General features: G+C 48.9%; 1 protein-coding gene across 1 annotated transcript; it reads right to left on the bottom strand.

Moving 5' to 3' along the window:
• Nucleotides 1–15,208: 15,208 nt before the first annotated feature.
• LOC100276953 (uncharacterized) lies at nt 15,209–16,334 on the bottom strand. Its single transcript, NM_001150641.2, has one exon. The coding sequence runs from the start codon at nt 16,279–16,281 to the stop codon at nt 15,442–15,444; it is 840 nt and encodes a 279-aa protein (NP_001144113.2). The 5' UTR covers nt 16,282–16,334; the 3' UTR covers nt 15,209–15,441.
• Between the last annotated feature and the right edge of the window lie 5,146 nt (nt 16,335–21,480).

The following is a 21,480-nucleotide window of genomic DNA, read 5'->3' on the forward strand; positions in this document are numbered from 1 at the left end:
CCGGTTGCGCTTCTTCCTCCATCACTTGCTCATCTTGTGCTCCCCCTTGATCAAGCGCCTCCACTTGAGGTACCTGTTCGTCATCTTCGGTTGGAGGATGCACCATAGTTGAGGAAGAAGGTTGATCTCGTTCATCTTGTTCCTGTGGCCGTACTTCTCCAATCGCCATGGTCCGTATAGCGGCCGTCGGAACATCTTCTTCATCTACATCATCACAATCAACAACTTGCTCTCTTGGAGAGCCATTAGTCTCATCAAATACAACGTCGCTAGAGACTTCAACCAAACCCGATGATTTGTTGAAGACTCTATACGCCTTTGTATTTGAGTCATAACCTAATAAAAACCCTTCTACAGCTTTGGGAGCAAACTTAGAATTTCTACCCTTCTTCACTAGAATGTAGCATTTACTCCCAAATACACGAAAGTACGATACATTGGGTTTGTTACCGGTTAGTAGCTCATACGACGTCTTCTTGAGGAGGCGATGAAGGTAGACCCTGTTGATGACGTGGCAAGCAGTGTTAACGGCTTCCGTCCAAAAGCACTCGGGGGTCTTGAACTCTCCTAGCATCGTCCTCGCCATGTCGATGAGCGTCCTGTTCTTCCTCTCTACCACACCATTTTGCTGTGGTGTGTAGGGAGCGGAGAACTCGTGCTTGATCCCTTCCTCTTCAAGGAACTCCTCCACTTGAAGGTTCTTGAACTCGGACCCGTTGTCGCTCCTTATCTTTTTCACTTTGAGCTCAAACTCATTTTGAGCTCTCCTGAGGAAGCGCTTGAGGGTCCCTTGGGTTTCAGACTTATCCTGCAAAAAGAACACCCAAGTGAAGCGGGAAAAATCATCAACAATAACTAAACCATACTTACTCCCTCCTATGCTCAGATAGGCGACAGGTCCGAAGAGGTCCATATGCAGCAGCTCCAGGGGTCTTGAAGTGGTCATCACGTTCTTGCTGTGATGCGCTCCTCCCACTTGTTTACCTGCTTGACAAGCTGCACAAGGTCTATCTTTTTCGAAATGCACGTTAGTCAAACCTATCACGTGTTCTCCCTTTAGAAGCTTGTGAAGGTTCTTCATCCCCACATGTGCTAAGCGGCGATGCCACAGCCAGCCCATGCTAGTCTTAGCTATTAAGCATGCATCTAGACCGGCCTCTTCTTTTGCAAAATCAACTAAATAAAGTTTGCCATCTAATACACCCTTAAAAGCTAGTGAACCATCACTTCTTCTAAAGACAGACACATCTACATTTGTAAATAGACAGTTATACCCCATATTGCATAATTGACTAACAGATAGCAGATTATATCCAAGAGACTCTACTAAAAACACATTAGATATGGAGTGCTCATTAGAAATTGCAATTTTACCTAAACCTTTTACCTTGCCTTGATTCCCATCACCGAATACAATTGAATCTTGGGAATCTTTATTCTTGACGTAGGAGGTGAACATCTTCTTCTCCCCCGTCATATGGTTTGTGCATCCGCTGTCGATAATCCAGCTTGAACCCCCGGATGCATAAACCTGCAAGGCAAATTTAGGCTTGGGTCTTAGGTACCTAACTCATGTTGGGTCCTACAAGGTTAGCACATATATCCTTAGGGACCCAAATGCAAGTTTTATCACCTCTGCATTTTGCCCCTAACTTCCTAGCAATTACTTTTCTATCCTTTCTACAAATTGCAAATGAAGCATTCAAAGCACAATAAATTGTAGAAGGTTCATTTGCTATTTTCCTAGGAGCATGAATAACATTCCTTCTAGGCACATGATGAATAGCATTTCTTTTAGGAACAACATTTCTCCTAGTAACATTTCTATCATACACATAAGAGGAACTAGGAGCAAACATGGCATGAGAATCATAAACATATGAATCAAAAGCATCATGACTTACATTTCTAGTTTGTCTTCTATCATGATACAAAAATGCATGGTTCCTTTTAGCACTAGTAGCCATAGGGGCCTTCCCTTTCTCCTTGGCGGGAATGGGATCCTTATGGCCTGTTAAGTTCTTAGCTTCTCTCTTGAAGCCAAGTCCATCCTTAATTGAGGGGTGTCTACCAATTGTGTAGGCATCCCTTGCAAATTTTAGCTTATCGAAATCATTCTTGCTAGTCTTAAGTTGAGCATTAAGACTAGCCAGTTCATCATTAAGCTTGGAAATTGAAACTAGGTGTTCACTACAAGCATCAACGTCAAAATCTTTACACCTAGTACAAATTTCAACATGTTCTACACAAGAATTGGATTTATTTGCTACTTCTAATTTAGCATTTAAATCATTGTTTACACCTTTCAAAGTAGAAATGGTTTCATGACAAGTAGATAGTTCAAAAGAAAGCATTTCATTTCTTTTAACTTCTAAAGCATAGGATTTTTGTGCCTCAACAAATTTATCATGCTCTTCATACAACAAATCCTCTTGCTTTTCTAAAAGTATATTCTTTTCATTCAAGGCATCAATTAATTCATTAATTTTGTCTATCTTAGATCTATCTAAGCCCTTGAACAAACATGAATAATCTACTTCATCCTCATCACTAGATTCGTCCTCACTTGAAGAAGCATAGGTAGAGTTGCGAGTACATACCTTCTTCTCCCTTGCCATAAGGCATGTGTGGCGCTCGTTGGGAAGAGGGTTGATTTGTTGAAGGCGGTGGCGGCGAGTCCTTCATTGTCGGAGTCGGAAGAGGAGCAATCCGAGTCCCACTCCTTGCCTAGATGCGCCTCGCCCTTTGCCTTCTTGTAGTGCTTCTTCTTCTCCCTTTTGTTCCCCTTTTCCTGGTCACTTTCATTATCAGGACAGTTAGCAATAAAATGACCAAACTTACCGCATTTGAAGCATGATCGCTTCCCCTTGGTCTTAGTCTTGCTCGGCTGTCCATTGCGACCCTTTAGCACCGTCTTGAATCTCTTGATGATGAGAGCCATTTCTTCATCATTAAGACCGGCCGCCTCAATTTGCGCCACCTTGCTGGGTAGCGCCTCCTTGTTCCTTGTGGCTTTGAGAGCAAAAGGTTGCGGCTCGTTGATCGGTCCATTCAAGGCGTCGTCCACGTACCTTGCTTCCTTGATCATCATTCGCCCGCTGACGAATTTTCCTAAGACTTCTTCGGGCGACATTTTGGTGTACCTGGGATTCTCACGAATATTATTCACCAAATGAGGATCAAGAACGGTAAAGGACCTTAGCATTAGTCGGACAACGTCGTGGTCCGTCCATCGCGTGCTTCCGTAGCTCCTTATTTTGTTGACAAGGGTCTTGAGCCGGTTGTATGTTTGAGTTGGCTCCTCGCCCCTTATCATCGCGAACCGTCCAAGCTCGCCCTCCACCAACTCCATTTTGGTGAGCAAGGTAGCGTCATTTCCCTCATGAGAGATCTTGAGGGTATCCCAGATTTGCTTGGCGTTATCCAAGCCACTCACTTTATTATATTCATCCCTGCACAATGAGGCTAGAAGAACAGTAGTAGCTTGTGCATTCTTATGGATTTGCTCATTAATGAATATAGGACTATCCGAACTATTAAAGTGCATTCCACTATCTACAATCTCCCATATGCTAGGATGGAGAGAGAATAGGTGACTACGCATTTTGTGGCTCCAAAATCCGTAGTCCTCCCCATCAAAGTGTGGGGGCTTGCCGAGTGGAATGGAAAGCAAATGTGAATTTGAACTTTGCGGAATACGAGAGTAGTCAAAAGAAAAGTTAGAATTAACCGGTTTCCTTTGCTCGTAGTCATTGTGGTCGTTGTCCTTTTGGGAAGATGTAGACTCATCACTGTCGTCGTAGTAGACGATCTCCTTGATGCGCCTCGTCTTCTTCTTCTTCCCTTCCTTTCGTCTATGACCCGAGCCGGAGTCGGTAGGCTTGTCATCTTTGGGCTCATTGATGAAGGACTCCTTCTCCTTATCGTTGATCACGATTCCCTTCCCCTTAGGATCCATCTCTTCGGGCGGTTAGTCCCTTTCTTGAAGAGAACGGCTCTGATACCAATTGAGAGCACCTAGAGGGGGGGGGGGTGAATAGGTGATCCTGTAAAAGTTCAGAACTTAAGCCACAAAAACTTGTTAAGGGTTAGCACAAGTATGGCCAAGTGGCTAGAGAGAACTCAAAACACGATAACCACAAGAAAGCAATCACAGAGTTGACACGGTGGTTATCCCGTGGTTCGGCCAAGTACAAAACTTGCCTACTCCACGTTGTGGCGTCCCAACGGACGAGAGTTGCACTCAACTCCTCTCAAGTGATCCAATGATCAACTTGAATACCACGGTGTTTTTCTTTCCTTTGATCTTTTCCCGTTTGCGAGGAATCTCCACAACTTGGAGTCTCTCGCCCTTACAATTGAGTTCACAAAGAAATACGGAGTAAGGTGGGAATGAGCAACACACACAAGACTCGAAAATCAGAGCAACAACACGCACACAAGTCGCAACAAGAGCTCGCAACGCAACACAAAGAGTTCACAACTCCACAAGAGCTCTATATGCTATCACAATGAAACGAATGCGTGAGATTGATGTCTTGGTGCTTAGAAGAGTTGTAGGAATGCTTGGTGTACTCCTCCATGCGCCAAGGGGTCCCTTTTATAGCCCCAAGGCAGCTAGGAGCCGTTGAGAACACATCTGGAAGGCTATCCTTGCCTTCTGTCATCGGGCGCACCGGACAGTCCGGTGCACACCGGACACTGTCCGGTGCCCGATTCATTTCCATAAACAGCGAAGCCGACCGTTGCCGACCGTTGCAGATCTGACGCACCGGACAGTCCGGTGCACACCGGACAGTCCGGTGCTTCCTTCCGACCGTTGGCTCGGCCACGTGTCGCGCGCCGATCGCGCGGCCGACCGTTGGCCCGGCCGACCGTTGGCTCACCGGACAGTCCGGTGCACACCGGACAGTCCGGTGAATTTTAGCCGAAGTCGCCGGAGAAAAACCCGAGAGCGGCCTCTTCGGCTGGGGCAGCCTGGCGCACCGGACACTGTCCGGTGCACCACCGGACACTGTCCGGTGCACCACCGGACAGTCCGGTGCCCCAGACCGAAACAGCCTCTTGGCTGTACACAGCCAAGTCTTCTCTTCTCTTCTTCTTTCTGTTTCTAACACTTAGACAAGAATATTAGTACACAAAACCAATGTACTAAGGCTTAGAAACATACCTTTACTTGTGATTTGCAACTTGTCCATCCATGGGCATATTTTCACATTTTGGCACCTGTGTTTGCACTTAATCACCAAAATACTTAGAAATGGCCCAAGGGCACATTTCCCTTTCACCCCCGCCTGAACGGGGACCACAGCTAGCTCCCGTGGGATGTCAACGCGAGGCACCGGCCTAGGGAGATCACCGTCCTCCGGCATGCCGAGATGGTTGCCTTCGAAGGGACCCCCTAGATCAACGTGCAAACATTCGCGGCTTGGGCCGCAGTCCTCGTCACCGAGGCTACGGCTACCGTCGGAACAGTCGGAAAGGCAGTAGTCGCATGCGGTCATGAAGTCCCGCATGGCACTGGGGTTGCCAAGTCCAGAGAAATCCCAACAGAAGCTGGGCTCGTCGTCTTCCTCGGACCCAGAGGGCCCGTAGGTCGAGACGTCCGTTAGCTGGTCCCAAGGTGACCGTATACGAAACCCCAGAGGGTTTGGACTCGCCTCTACGAGAGCGCCCGCCAAAGCGAAGCCGCTAGGCGGGTCGAAGCTGAATCCGAAAGACGTGGGATGGGAATCGGTCGGTACCTCTTGGTCGACGGGCGGTGATGAAGTCACGTCGGGGACTGACTGCACCGTCGTCTCAGGTACGAGGGTGACACCCAGCAAGCCTTCCGCGAGCGTGCTGGCGTCGTCCGCTTGCTCGGGATTGGCGTGTCGCGGGGAGATAGCGCTCGTCTTCGTCTCAAGCGCGAGGTCGATGCCCGGCGCGCCCCCCGTTGAGGTGCTGGCGCTGTCGACTAGCTCGACAGCCGATGAGGCGCTGCCTCCTGCTTGGCCTTGGTTGCCCCGCCTTCCCCTCCGTCGGCGGGGAAGAGGGCGAGGCGAGCTTGAAGGTTGTTCTTCCACCACGCGGGGAAGACGTCGTCGATTCTGCCGCCGGCGGGCGGACTGTCGGCCGCCATAGCCGCTGTTGCCCGGCGGTGGAATGAGTATCATGTCGTAGCCGCCGTCGAGGGACATGAACTCAAGGCTCCCGAAACGGAGCACCGTCCCGGGTCGGAGAGGTTGCTGGAGACTGCCCATCTGGAGCTTGACGGGAAGCTGTTCGTCAACACGCAGCAGGCCCCTACCTGGCGCGCCAACTGTCGGCGTTTCGAGACCGGGGGGTCCCTAAGCCGACGAGTGAAATGTCGTCACGTGCCCCAGCCCAGATGGGTCGGCGCGAGGCCGAGCGCGAAGGGGGGAAGTGAGGTGGCCGGAGATGGGCGTGAGAGAGGTGGAAATCCCGCGGCCTTCGTGTTCGTCCCGCGCCCAGGTCGGGTGCGCTTGCAGTAGGGGGTTACAAGCGTCCACGCGGGAGAGGGAGCGAGCGGCCTCACGCGAGCGCCTGTCTCGTCCTCGTCCCCGCGCGGCCAACCCCCTCTAAGAGGGCCCTGGTCCTTCCTTTTATAGGCGTAAGGAGAGGATCCAGGTGTACAATGGGGGGGTTTAGCAGAGTGCTACGTGTCTAGCGGAGGAGAGCTAGCGCCCTAAGTACATGCCGTCGTGGCAGCCGGAGAGATTTTGGCACCCAGCTGGTGTGATGTTGTGGCCGTCGGAGGAGTGCTGGAGCCTGGCGGAGGGACAGCTGTCGGAGCTGTTGAGTCCTTGCTGACGTCCTCTTGCTTCCATAAGGGGGCTGAGAGTCGCCGTCGTCACAGCGTATGCGGGGCGCCATCATTGCCTATCTGGCGGAGCGAGCCAGATGGGACGCCGGTCTTGTTCCCCGTGGCCCGAGTCAGCTCGGGGTAGGGTGATGATGGCGCCTCCTGTTGACGTGGCTGGTCTGCGCCCTAGGTTGGGCGATGTGGAAACTCCTCCGAAGCCGAGGTAGAGTCTGTCTTCCGTGGCCGAGGTCGAGTCCGAGCCCCTGGGTCGGGCGAGGCGGAGACCGTCGGCTGAGGCCAGGGCGGAGTCCGAGCCCTGGGGTCGGGCGATGCGGAGTTCGTCGTCTTCTGGGGCTGAGCCCAAGTCCGAGCCCCTGGTCGGGCGGAGCGGAGTTCGCCGTCTTCCGGGACTTAGCCCGAGTCCGAGCCCTCGGTCGGGCGGAGCGGAGTTCGCCGTCTTCCGGGGCTTAGCCCGAGTCCGAGCCCTGGGTCGGGCGGAGCGGAGTTCGTCGTCTTCCGGGACTTAGCCCGAGTCCAAGCCCTAGGTCGGGCGGAGCAGAGTTCGCCGTCTTCCGGGGCTTAGCCCAAGTTCGAGCCCTGGGTCGGGCGGAGCGGAGTTCGCCGTCTTCCGGGACTTAGCCCGAGTCCGAGCCCTGGGTCGGGCGAAGCGGAGCTTCCTATGGTGCCTGCGGCCGGGCCTGACTGCCTGTCAGCCTCACTCTGTCAAGTGGCACCGCAGTCGGAGCGGCGCAGGCGGCGCTGTCTCTCCGTCAGGCCGGTCAGTGGAGCGGCGAAGTGACGGCGGTCACTTCGGCTCTGTTGGCTGAGGGGCGCGCGTCAGGATAAAGGTGTCAGGCCACCTTTGCATTAAATACTCCTGCGATTTGGTCGGTCGGTGCGGCGATTTGGTTAGGGTTGCTTCTTGGCGAAGACAGGGCCTCGGGCGAGCCGGAAATATGTTCGCCGCTGGAGGGGGGCCTCGGGCGAGACGGAGATCCTCCGGGGTCGGCTGCCCTTGTCCGAGGCTAGGCTCGGGCGAGGCGCGATCGAGTCCCTCGAATGGACTGATCCCTGACTTAATCGCACCCATCAGGCCTTTGCAGCTTTATGCTGATGGGGGTTACCAGCTGAGAATTAGGAGCATTGAGGGTACCCCTAATTATGGTCCCCGACAGTCACATTATGCACAACCTTAATAAACAATTTTGTTTGACTCTATATTTTATTTGACTGTGTTGTGTGGTATTATATATTTATATATCGCCAAGTGGCCATAACAACTATATCAAGCTCTATAGTGCTTGAATAATCTGGGAAATTAAATTGAAATATAAATGAAACACAGATAAGATAATTCTCTCATCTTTGCTCGTGCATAAAGTTTTACCCGAAGTAACCCGAAGATATATAATATAATGCATGAAAGCCTTTTTGGCATAGAAGACATCACAAATTGGGATTCTATTAGTAAGCAAAAGGCCTTACCAAATGATTTAAGACTATAAATCTCAGTCATACATTGCTCAACCAGATGTTGGCACATTGCTATTTGTCGCTGAACGGCATGAAGCGAACTTTGAGATAAATGGCTAGTACCTTAGCAACACGAAGTTGCGAGTACATCGAAAGGTAATTCTGAGAATTTTTTCACAACATTGGTGTGACAAAAAAACATTGTGTGTTCCCGTCGAACCACTTTACTCGTCCTGTCTAGGACCTCTATGCTTGTGTTGCATACATCTCTCAGAATTATAAATACTTATAGTCGCTAAATTGACTTGGCATAAATGGTATAACTTTAAGCTAAATGGTAAAGGTCGGTCCTAAATGGACATATACCTGGAGTTTATGTAGCAGAACTACATTGAATTCCACCCTTTGAAATGCTTACCATAATATATCTCTGATCTACCAGGAGTAAGAAGAGTAGAAAATAGCCATGAAATCCCATATTACCACAAAGCTTGAAGTGAAATTGGGCATTAATATGTCATTGGTTCTTGGCGCCGAAAGATCCATAATTCTTGACCACTAAGCTATTGGTGATGGTAATTTGTGATAGAAATATGAAGATCTTATGGAGACCAGATGTATTCTCCCTTGTCTTGATGACTCCTTCGTATGAGATCAGTATTATCTGTTGTTGAAGACTAGTCCTAGACGAATATTGGTATTTCTTTTGCTCTTGCCAAGCAGTTATCTCCATTTGCTTTGTCGAAAGCTTAGGAATCAGATGTTTTTTCCCAGATAAAAGGAATTCTTGGTCTTGTCTGTTCTATTCCAAAGCTTCTCTTTTTGCTGAACAATGAAGAGATCGAAATAATGCTTTATAGAACAAGTTGGTATATAATATGAGGAGAAATATTTGCCCTGCTGGCAACACCATAAATAATTGACTATTGTTATAAGTTCTCTCTCGAAGTTATTATACCTAAAAATGTTGCATTAATCGATACCCAATTTCAGAGCGGTATGAGTAATTGGGTAAACCATGGGCAGTGATAAAAACGAGCTGGACTATACATCTCTGCATATAAAAATCTTTGCTTGGCAGCATTGGCCTGATGTCGTGCACTTTACTACCAATATAAACACATTTTCCTATGTGCCTCAAAGCACAATGCAACCAGTGAATGTCTTTGTGAGTGTTAGACCTTGATGGTCATTTTACTTGTTGATCTGAAGTCAACTAATGGCTCCAAATGACGAATGGTATTCATGAGCCCCTGAAGAAGCCTTATGGATAAAATAGTGTTGTGCATGTTAGTCTAAATCTTAATGATTGACTGTGCATTTGGTAATAATAACAATAAGTTTGCAGAATTGTAACCATGAAGCAACTTGTTGTTGCGCGTCTCGCTGGAAGTTGAGACTAAACCTTCAACATTGAAGGAAAAAGATGCAGTATTCATGCTACTGCATTAATCTAAGTCAAAAGCTCACTGCATAAAACCCCTATCTATAATGTGCGTAATATTTCCCAAATAAATCACCACAATAGCATACATTGGCCACAACTGGATAATTGTGGTTGGGGATTTTATCTGTATGCTTTTAGAACATCTCGGCATTAGGGGGAGGAATGCACATATAGTGTAATGCCTCAATATTCTATTAAACGCACATAAGCCAAACTGAAACTGTCGTTCGGTGTGTACTCCTGTGTATATGGAGTTTGCCAGAAATCGTTGAGGATTAACCATATTGGTTTGAATGCTTCTACCTGATGTAGATGTGGATATACCCGGGATTAATATCATATCCACATTTGACTTATTGGTATTTGATCTATTCTCGGGGACGCCTACAAATATGATCCATTAGCCTTAGTCAAAGCATATGTTCTGATTGCAGATTCACGTGGTCTGTAAATAACTCTCCTCCGATGAACTCACCTTGCTGGTGATTTGCCTCACGAAGAGGTTCATCTTGATGGTGAAAATCCTAGCAATGCGCGCAATATCATTGTGCTTGGAATACGGAACAATGAATCTTTCGTTTTTGGGAAATGACAAAGATCATTATTAAATGTGGGAGACAAATGTGTTGACACCTATCTTGCTCCTCTAGATTGCTAATGGATCCAAAACAAAGTCCTAGGCATGAGTGCTTTAAGCTCTCTTATCGGGTCATTGATAAATGCAATCGAGGCTGAACCAATAATCGCAAAATGAAAGTCACGAGCTTGAAGTTTGGACATTTATGGGCACTGTTGAAATAATGTGTGGTGAATGCGATGGTTCAAGTGGTCTTGTGATAGACCCATCCCACGTATGTGTTGAATAAACAATTGTTCCGCTATGTAATATATCTGGCAAATGGCATGAATTAAAATATGCAGTTAATAGGATTCTAAAGATCCGTCATGAGATCCTAGGAGGACTCATATCTTTGAATTATAAATATGCAACATATAAATCTCATACCGAATAATACATTCCTGATGAATGATCACTCTCCTATGTAGGGAGAATATCTAATAGTTGAGACTATCGTTCCCAGATGGAGCCTATCCAGAAGAAACAAAGTCTGTGTTGAACACCAAAGTTTGATAATCCCTATAAAGGGATAAAGACCCATAAAGACCCGAAAAGGAATAAGATGAGGTACCAAAGGACTTGAAGTTCACCGAATAAGCATATGTGCATTCCATGAGTTTTACTCATGATAATTTCCACTAGATGTGGAACTACGGTATCCTCTAAAGCCCTGATGGCAGAAACCTATAAGGTTTAGGTGTTACTGGCAAAATATCCCCATTGTGCCAGAATGACAGACTATAACGATGTATCTGATCGATAAAAAATCCCTGATGGATTATGATCTTAGATGGACTTTTGTGACACCATCATAGATGTTGCAATGGATGAACGCCTCGAGCGATGTGTCATATTTAGAATATGTACTATTGCAACTATATTATCCCCTAAGCCCTTTGAAGGACATGTTATTTGCTTTGCACAACTATGTATAAATTGTGGTGTAAGATAGAAAATGATAGCACCCCAACCTCATCCATTCTCGTTATTCCAGATGAACAATGAGACATATATCTTGAAGAATATGCTTGAGCTATGAAGGATAACGACTTTAACAGATGTCATCGTCAGGGGGAGCGAATGCTTATATTGATCACAACCGTGAGACAATAAATGTCATATTCTATGCCCTGAAGGCGTGAGCTTGATGATTGAAAGTCGCCTAGAGGGGGGTGAATAGGGCGAAACTGAAATTCTCAAAAATAATCACAACTACAAGCCGGGTTAGCGTTAGAAATATAATAGAGTCCGCGAGAGAGGGTGCAAAGCAAATCGTAAGCGAATAAAGAAGTGAGACACGCGGATTTGTTTTACCGAGGTTCGGTTCTCGCAAACCTACTCCCCGTTGAGGAGGGCACAAAGGCCGGGTCTCTTTCAACCCTTCCCTCTCTCAAACGGTCCCTCAGACCAAGTGAGCTTCTTTTCTCAAATCACTTGGGAATCAAAACTTCCCGCAAGGACCACCACACACTTGGTGTCTCTTGCCTCAATTACAAGTGAGTGTTTGATCGCAATGAAGAATCAAAGAAAGAAGAAAGCAATCCAAGCGCAAGAGCTCGAAAGAACACAAGCAAATCTCTCTCACTAATCACTAGGGCGTTGTGTGGAATTTGGAGACGATTTGATCTCTTTGGTGTGTCTAGAATTGAATGCTAGAGCTCTTGTAAGTAGTTGAGAAGTGGAAAACTTGGATGACTTGAATGTGGGGTGGTTGGGGTATTTATAGCCCCAACCACCAAACATGACCGTTGGTGGAGGTTGTCTGTCGTATGGTGCACCGGACAGTCCGGTGCACACCGGACATGTCCGGTGCACCAGCCACGTCACCAAAGCCGTTGGATTTCGACCGTTGGAGTTCTGTCTTCTGGGCCCACCTGGATGTCCGGTGCACACCGAACATGTACTGTTTAATGTCCGGTGTGCCAGCGCGCGCGTGCCTGACTTTTGCGCGCTTCTGGCGCGCATTAAATGCGCCTGCAGGTGACCGTTGGCACGAAGTAGTCGTTGCTCCGCAGTCGCACCGGACAGTCTGGTGTACACCGGACATGTCCGGTGAATTATAGCGGAGCAGTCGCTGCGTTTTCCCGAGGCTGGCGAGTTCCGGAGGCCGCTCTTCCTTGGAGCACTGGACACTGTCCGGTGTACACCGGACAGTCCGGTGAATTATAGCGGAGTTGCCTCCGGAATTTCCCGAAGGCGACGAGTGTGCGTTGGAGTCCTCTGGTGCACCGGACATGTCCGGTGGCACACCGGACAGTCCGGTGTGCCAGACCAGAGGAGCCTTCGGTTGTCCCTTTGCTCTTTTGTCGAACCCAATACTTGGTCTTTTTATTGGCTAAGTGTGAACCTTTGGCACCTGTATAACTTATACACTAGAGCAAACTAGTTAGTCCAATTATTTGTGTTGGGCAGTTCAACCACCAAAATTAATTAGGGACTAGGTGTAAGCCTAATTCCCTTTCAATGATCAATATGTGAACCTTTTATGGAACTTTCTATCAAATATATAGATCTAGTCGATCGAACACCATCAATCAAAGTGGCTTATTTATATTGATACGTGCACTTACCTCGTATATCCTAGAAGTGAGTAGAGGTAAAGTTCCTAAAATAGTCCTTGCAAGGATATGCAATCCGTTTGCTAAATATTTATGTACATATACTTCTAGAAGAAGATGTTTTGCCTTATTGATACGGTTTTGCAAGGATCAGAGGGAGCACATTTGTAAAGTTAGCCCTTGTAGAAGATTCGATAGAATCTAGATCCCAAAGGATCGAAATCTGTCCCGATGACAGCTGTTGTACTCTTTTTCTCTTTGTGAGTTTTCTTGAAGTTTCTCACATGAGGTTTTTAACGAGGCGACAAAGTGCAAATGCAATTTGTATCACCATGCTCTCTTTCTCCATATTTTTCCCACTGGGTTTTTCGGAGTTTTAACGAGGCGTGTGTTGGTCGCGGTATTCGCCCAAGGGGGAGTGTTAAGTAACCCTAGTTAGGGTTATATGGGCAAATACCTGCTTTGCCCCTGAGGGGTCTCAGATCTCTATATAAGGAACGTGTACACCCCTTCATATTACAGAGAACAGAAAGAGGCCAGAGGCCCAACCCTATATCATGTGTCTCGTGTGTTTCCTCTGTCGTGCTTATGGGAAGGGAGACAGGTTATCTACAGCTTCTCGCGCCTCTACTGCTGACGGGAGGGAAGGGAGCGGATCTGGTGATCCGTGGTGACGTAGTTCTCAACAGGTTCGATCCCGTGAAAATATAAGCACGAGGCCCGTGAACCCGCACGAAGCCCGTTATTTGGGCCCGGTCCGAGCCCGGCCACGGCCCGGGCCGGCCCGACACGAATAAGCGGGTCGGGCTCGGACAAGAAACTAGGCACGGTGGGCTAGCCCGGCATGGCCCGTTTACCTCTAAGCCCGTTAAGCCCGCTTTTTTACACTAAAACGTGCTTACCGGCCCGCATAGCCCGTTTTTCGGTCTTTTTTTGTGCTAAACGGGCCGGCCCGGCCCGCAGCTCGGACAGGAAATTGAGTCCACGTGTCTAGACGGCCCGGCCCGATTTTCTAACCGTGCCTGGCGGGTCGGGCTTTACCGGGACCGGGCCGGACGGCCCATTTGGACATCTCTAGGTTTCGTACGTGAGCTGCACGGCAATCTTGCCGTCTGGCCGAGACGGGCGGTCGCGGGGAGATAGCCTGCTTGCCTAGGAACGGAACCTACCTCGCGTAGCGTGGTCCATGCACGTCAACAACCGGACATCAAAGTTGAGAGCACCTTTGCGTTGCTTGAATCATTGTGGCGGCCTAATCCAAACCCTACGCTACCAAATTATCAAAACAAAAAAAATCATCCAAAATACGTATTGAAGTATATATAAGCAGTGCCTGCTGCTGCTGCTACTGAAACTGAACAACGCACAGCTGGAAATGTTCACGCTGAAAAGCACTTTGCAGCCGAACCTGAAGACGGGGCAGCAGAGCCGAGTTTAATGGACCGAACGATCTGTTGCGCTGCACCAAATAAAAGTGGCAGCGGGTACGTGACATTTCGGACGTTGGTTGGTGCGTAACGAGGTGGATCCACAAGTGTCCAGCAGTCAACAGTTTTGTCATGCACGTACACTGGAGCGTAAGTTATGGCTTGCATGCTGTACCTTTGTCCGCTGGATGGGGCGGAGTTATGGGGTGAAAATGTCGGCCATAGCATGCAGTTCGAGCTTCGACCACTGTATATATAGATATAGATAGAGGATGATGCAAATGGAAAATAAACGAAGCAATTTGAAGTGGTCAGGCGTCCGTGTCAAATAATGGGACTGCTATCAATCATGCATGCTCTTCAATTCGAGGACAATAGGACTGATGTCAATTTTTTTCCTTTTTGCTGGGACACCAAGTGCCTTGGGTCGACCGGGTACGAAAAGTTGGTGCATGATAATGGGTTAATGGTCTAGCTGCTGCCTGCTGGTTGGTGTAGCATTAACAATATGGATCCATGCGTCCAGCAGGCAGCGCTCCACAGTTTTGTCATGCATGCACACAGGGACGTCGAAATTGTGGCCTACTACAACATGTCGTTCGTCCCATTGTCTGCTGACGAAATTATTGCGATCTACGTACGGGGCACGAATCGACGCGAGATTGAAAAAAAAACACTCTTGGTCTTGGAAGAGGCGAGAGATAGGGCTAGCTAGGGTAACTGGTGAGACATTTAAAACGAAAATCACCGTGCGTAGTACTTCGTACAGCCTTTAGCCCACTGATCATTGCAGCCACACAAATTGGATCAGCGTGCACCGACAGATGAATAGTAGGTGGATATATAGTGACATTTTTATCTGCAATACAGTTTACATTGTACACACACAGTCACACACACACCTTATTCACTCATTGCTTGTGTCACCAGTGGTGCGCGTAGACGTCCGCGAAACCAGGCAGGCAGCTGGTTCTGCCCACGATTAAGTTACAAGTACTCAATCGCATCGACCCATGGGAGATTACTCGGAGATGGAGCACACGATAGTAACCACGCTAGCAACACACGACGACGACTGAGTGTATCTCTGACGCATGACACACGATGCAAGCTCATGGAGTGTATCGTCGTCCGTTTTGGCCTGCTTCCTCCTGGAAGGCGCCGTTCGTGTTCTGATCCATGGCTCCGTCCCCGAACTCCTCGTCGTTGCCGTACCGCTGCTGGTAACCCGCCGCGTCGCCGTAGCTACTGCCGCGCCTGCCACCGGCGGGGCCGCGGGGTCGGCCGTACCCGGAGCCGAACTCTCCCTCGTCGGGGCGCGTCCGCATGGGGTTCGACTCGCGGCCGTAGCCGTACCTGCCGGCGTCCACGTCGTAGTAGTAGCGGCCGTTCTGGTACAGCCTCGTGTCGCTCATCCCGAAGTCCCGCTGCTCCTGCTCCTGCTGCCTGCCGCGGTGGAAGGCCGTGTAGTACCACGGCGGGCGGCCCCTGCCGCTGCCGTTTTCCGGGTACGGCCGGACGCCCTCGAGGTCTCCTCCGGCGCCTCCCCCCTCTTCCTCGGTGGCGCCCGGCACGTCGGTGGGCGGCCGACCCCTGCCGCTGTCTTCGGGGAACGTCGTCCGGACGCGCTCGCCGCCGGTCGTCGTCGTCAGCTTCTCGGTGTTGCGGTGCACGCCACGGCGGAAGTAGTCCGCCGGGTACTTCTCCTCGAGGCGGCCGTAGAGCCCGTACCCGCGGCCGCCGCTGCCGGCGGTCGAGGGGCGCGAGAACGCCGGCGCGGCAACGGTGTCCCCGCCGGCGGCCTTCTTGTCGGGCTCAGCAGTGGCTTCGGCACGCGTGGTCTTGCTGAAGAAGAAGCGGCCACCGCCCCACGCGTCCGCCGAGCGAGGCGCCGCGACGGCCACCAAGGCGGCGAGAAAGAAGAGGTGGCGAGCACGAGCAGAGGAACCCATCGGGTCCGAAACCGTCGGTGGTGTGTTTTTCTAGCGAGCCACGGTCCGGCACTGCGTGTGCTTCCGTGCACGCCCACTCATTTATAGGCGGTCCGGTCCGGTCCGGGTCCAGCGACTACCAGACAGCCGGCGGTGCGGGACAATCAGGTCTCGCAGCGAACAGCGGTAGAAAGCTGGTGGGAGCAGAAAGGCATCCTAGACAGCGGGTGACTGATCACTCATCAGATCATCGGGGGCGCGCCGGTGATGGCGGGGGGTTCTGGATCGAGTGGGGGAGAGGAGACGGGCCGGGAGAGAGCGTGCGCGGCGCGGTGTGCATGATGGAATTTGGTGCACGCTGGCTAGCCGAGAGCATGTGAGATCTAGGAGACACGCTTGAGGGCCTCGCATTGATGGAAGTCATGGCTCGTGAGGCATGACCATGGAGCAGGCGATTAGTCTGATTTCTTGGTTCCGGACGTGGGCACCGGGCGTGAGATTTTAAATGCCTACTGCTCGCTCCACATGATCATTTATCACTGCCTCCAGCTGCTCATGCTGCTGCAAGGTAGAATTGTGCTCTGAACCTGTATTGAATTCACCTTTTGATGATTGTAGTTGTCCAGCCCTGACTCAAGATCATCCATCCTCTTCCCGTTTGATGAAATGTGTAACACATACCTTTTTTTACATATAAAACTGATCGTGTAGGGTGGCTAACAAGAAGCTTGTCCACGTGTTCATAGGTAAAGGACGCATTAATCTGAATGGAGCTCGATGGGTGGAGTTAGTACCAATTGCACATCCGGTGTCTCAAGAAGTTCACTAAGGATTATGGTATGACATTTTTTCTTCCGGGCAAAAACATGTCAACTTTGTCGATTCCCTCATTTTTCTATCGATTGATTTGGAAATTATGCTGGTGACGAAGGGATTGTCTACGTTTGGAAAGAATGGGATTCGGAACAAAATACCATTGTAATGAAATAATTAGTTATTTAGGCCTATTTATACCTGGTAAACTTATGGGCTTCTTTACAACAACAAAAACTTTCTTATGTTACAGACTTACAGTATACTCTAGCACATACAGCAGACTTCTTGTGATGCTCCAAAGTTGATGAAAGGAACCTGGGGCAATGGCATAAAATGGCTTGCATAACCTTGGTTACCAAAATAAGCTGAATAATTATGAGCACTCCCATCTGTTTCGAAAGAATTGAGAGCTACCTTCATCCATACATGGATTACCTATTTCTACATGTAACTTGTCAGCTAGCTTGATACAGAAATAAAATCTAATATGGACTTTTGTTTATATATGTGTAGGATTTATGTCATGGTCTCCATCCAACCTGGTGTAATGTTACTTTTTCGCCAAATTCCAACCCATGGATAAATAACAAAATGGACTTTACATTATGAAAAGGAAACTAAGACAGTGTCATATAATGAGCTATTTATTTGTTTGCACTTGGTTTCCAAATGGAATAGGATAACAGACATTCCCTCTAATGTAGAAAAAGGTTATAACATGTAGCACGAAAGAAACATACCTATGTATCTGATCATTTTTGTTGCTGCATCGTTTTATTACAGGTGTATGTGTATCACAAAACATTAGCTGCAAGCCTTTTCGTAACTGCCTAGCTTATAGGGGATCTTAGGTTTCTTTTAGGAAATTACTTTCGTGGTATAAGGTTTCTTTTGATATATTTGATTATTTCTAGACCATGTACCAGAGTGACAATCTTTGTTTTAATCCACATGTTAGCACGATTTACTTGATTCCTGGACGAAATATCATCGTTGCCTTACACTAACACATTTCCAAATTTAACGCATACAAATTAAGTTATACTCCAAGCTTAAAACATTTGATTTAGGGCAACCTCAAAACGTCAGTATTCGAATATCGTCTTTTAGTTGTTTAATCTATCTGGTTATGTGCTGCTCGCTGCTATAGCGTTAGCTGAACTGGATCGGGTATTCTTGTCCTGCCATTTTCGCCGCTCGTGCTCGCTCTGCGCCATCTACTGGATCGGGTTGTTCCGGCATCCTCACCGCTCGTGCTCGCTCTGCCGCTGCAGGCTGCAGCAAGATCCAACACGAGTGCGAATGACTCGCGGGACTGCAACAGCCCGGACATTTGTACAATTCGGCCCATATATGACTGACACGGTCACGTAGACAGAAGGAATTCCGAATTCGGCCCTAAAGAATTCCGTTTCGTAGACCGTGAAGGCGTGAACTGCTCGGTCCAAGATAGGGCCTGTTTGGTTCAGCTTTTTTCTGACCAGCTTTCTGAAAATCTGGCTATGGGGAGAATCTGGCTGTGGGGAGAATCTGAGTATTATTACGATTACGTGTGGAGGAAGATAAAGTTGTTCATATGGTTCAGGATCTAGAAAGTGACGGATTCCTACTATTACATCGAATCAACCAATTATGTGTTTATGTTAATTTTGGATGGTTTTTGCCCCAACGAATTTTATAGAAGCTGACTGAAAAGCTGAGCGTTTAGCAGTCTGCAGCAGCTTTTGGTGGCTAGAAGCTATCAGAAGCCGAAACAACCAAGGCCATAATATAGGCAGGGATTCCGCGTACAGGAGCCAACCCTTATTCACTTGGGCCTTCGATATGGGCCAAGCCAACCTTGCTATAATAAGTTAATAAAGCGCATGTCCGTGCTAATAAAACTGTTTGTAAAATAGCACATATATTTGGTCCATATGGGTAGAGGTGGAAGGTGCAAAATCGATTAGTATTGTATCTTCACGATATAAAGCAACAGGTCCCATAGAAGGTGCAAGTGCAACATCAATTAGTACTATACCTCTAATATATAAAGCACTAGGTTCCACTGTCGTTACCGTTTCTCTTCCCACTTTATGAAAAAATAAAGTAATATATAAAGACTGTAGCAATGCATGGATATCTAACTAATTGCTATTTAATATATAAGTAGGAGATTTTTTTTCTCCCTATATATGTACCGATCTTTATAAAAGAAATATAGAAAATAACTATTATTGGAGGTTATAGTTTCGAAAATTCTAAAACAGCCAATTAGTAGTTTTCTAATGTTGCTGTTCCACTTCTATAGTAGCTTGCGTCCCACTTGCTGTTGCACTTCTACAGAAGCTTCCGTCCCATCGTCTACGTGCCCGGTTTTTATGAGAGAGCGAACAAGGTTGTTTTTATAAACGTTCTTCACGACAAGTTATTTTACATCTAAGTCATACAACATCATGTTAGGGTATATTCGTTGGCAGTTGCTCTAAGCTCTTCTTCCACCACTCCAGTGATTTCGCGCCATTATCAGCAACACCGTCACCATCACAACAATCAACAATGTCGTCTTCCTTTGCAGTCAAAATTACACTCCCCATGGTCTAATATCGTTGCTTATATTGTTTAGTGTGATTAGTGTACGAGCTATGTTTACACTAGTATTTATATTTATGCTGTTTAATCTGACTTGTGTAGAGCTATGCTAACATTAGTATTCTATGTTCACGATGTTTCATCGAACTAGTATTAAGTTGTGTTTATACTAGCATATGAGATTGTCACGATTTGTAATCTGATTTTAATGCGTAAACTGTCTACTTTCTCAATATCTCAAACACTCCTTTTATTTTACATGTGATCCGCACTTATGATCCTGTCCACACGAGTAAAAGTAATTTATATTTAAAGACAATATATTTTAATTCCGATATGTATTTGGTTTTGTTAGACACCGGAACTAGTTTGGAGTATAAACCAATGTCGTGGGAAAAAAGGAACCGACGAAAATTTCGCAAGTTGCCAACCTGCATCCCCTGCGAGCTAGAGGCGCCCTTCACCCCCGCTTTACATTTGACAAGGCCCTTTTCATGGCACGTGGAGAGATGTAAACCGAGATGAAGACAGCAGCATGTTCGAGGGTATTCGTAACCGTAAAACATTGAGTCATTGACAGCACGTCAGCACCCAGCGAGACGGATCCAAAGAACGCAAGCGGGGACGCGGGCCAGCCCCTGCCCGGCCGGGGACGAGACGAGACGAATCACGCGCTGCTGGCCCTGCCCCGCCCCTGTCTGGCTACCGCTAGACGCCCTGCCCTATAGGCGGTCCGGGTAGCAGTAGACCGCGACCGGGAAAATGCACACGGGCCCGCGGGGCCCTCGCTCAAGCAGAACGGCTCTATGTCTTGTCGACCCACCCGTGCCAACGTGCCGTGCGGTGCCCCTACAGGTAAAGGCGCCGTCGTCATCATCAGCAGGCAGCCAGGCAGGCGGGCAGCGACGCGCTCCGGGCCGGGAAGCGGGAACTCATTGCGTCGCCCCCCTTCCTGGCTTCGTCGTCGGCTCGTCGCCCCGCGTCGGCTTCCGGCGGTGCCGATGCCTCTGCCATCCCTGGCGTTTGAAAAGACGAGCAAAAGCTGAGCACAGGCGTGGGGTGGGGACTGGGGAGACTCGGCAGTCCCTGACCGCCCGACGAAAACGTGAGCGCCGTGTACGGGGTTGGAGCGCCCCCCGGGATAGCTGCTGCCGCGGGCAGAGCCTGCCACTGGCCCACATGGCCGATAAATTTCGGCTGGGCCGGAAGCAGCTCCTAGTAACGTCCGCCTACTGCCGCGCGGGGCCAGGCGTCGGCCGACCCCACACGTCAGTGACTGGTACGCCCCCCTACACGTTACTGTAGAGGATTCTGGGGGGCCTGGCAGCTGGCTCCTCCTCCCTTCCACGATTCCAGCTTTTGATGCCCCAGGGACACGGGCAGAGTCACCGTGACTGCCTCCTCCTTTTACGGTTTTACGCCGTCGTCCAGGGCAGATCTCGTTGTATAGTTGTGTGCCTGTGCCACGCCCCGGCAGCCGGGGTCAGTGACGCTGTGCGTCAGTACCGGCGAGGCCCGTCAGGGTACGTGAACAGCAGTGGTGTCGTGGATTCCTTGGCGTACAAAAGCATTTGTCCTCTCCGATTCTCTTCCCCCTCCAGCCTCGTTGGCTGGGCCGTTGCGAGACCCCCATGTGCACGTCGGCGTCGATGTGCAGCGCTCAACACCGCTGGGTAGTGGTAGTGGTCAGTGGAGGCATGAAACGGCCCTATCCTACCACGTCCCTCGGTTCCCGTATGACCACGCCACACCGCTTTGTTGCGTTGAGGTGGACGGCGCACCAGACCAGTTGCTACCGGCGTTGGTTCCCTGTCTGTCTGGCACGAAGACGAA

Source organism: Zea mays, chromosome 3 (assembly GCF_902167145.1).
Source record: "Zea mays cultivar B73 chromosome 3, Zm-B73-REFERENCE-NAM-5.0, whole genome shotgun sequence".
Lineage (NCBI taxonomy): Eukaryota > Viridiplantae > Streptophyta > Magnoliopsida > Poales > Poaceae > Zea > Zea mays.

Coding starts and splice junctions, on each gene's coding strand:
- LOC100276953 (NM_001150641.2), bottom strand. CDS start 16,281: ATGGGTTCCTCTGCTCGTGCTCGCCACCTCTTCTTTCTCGCCGCCTTG.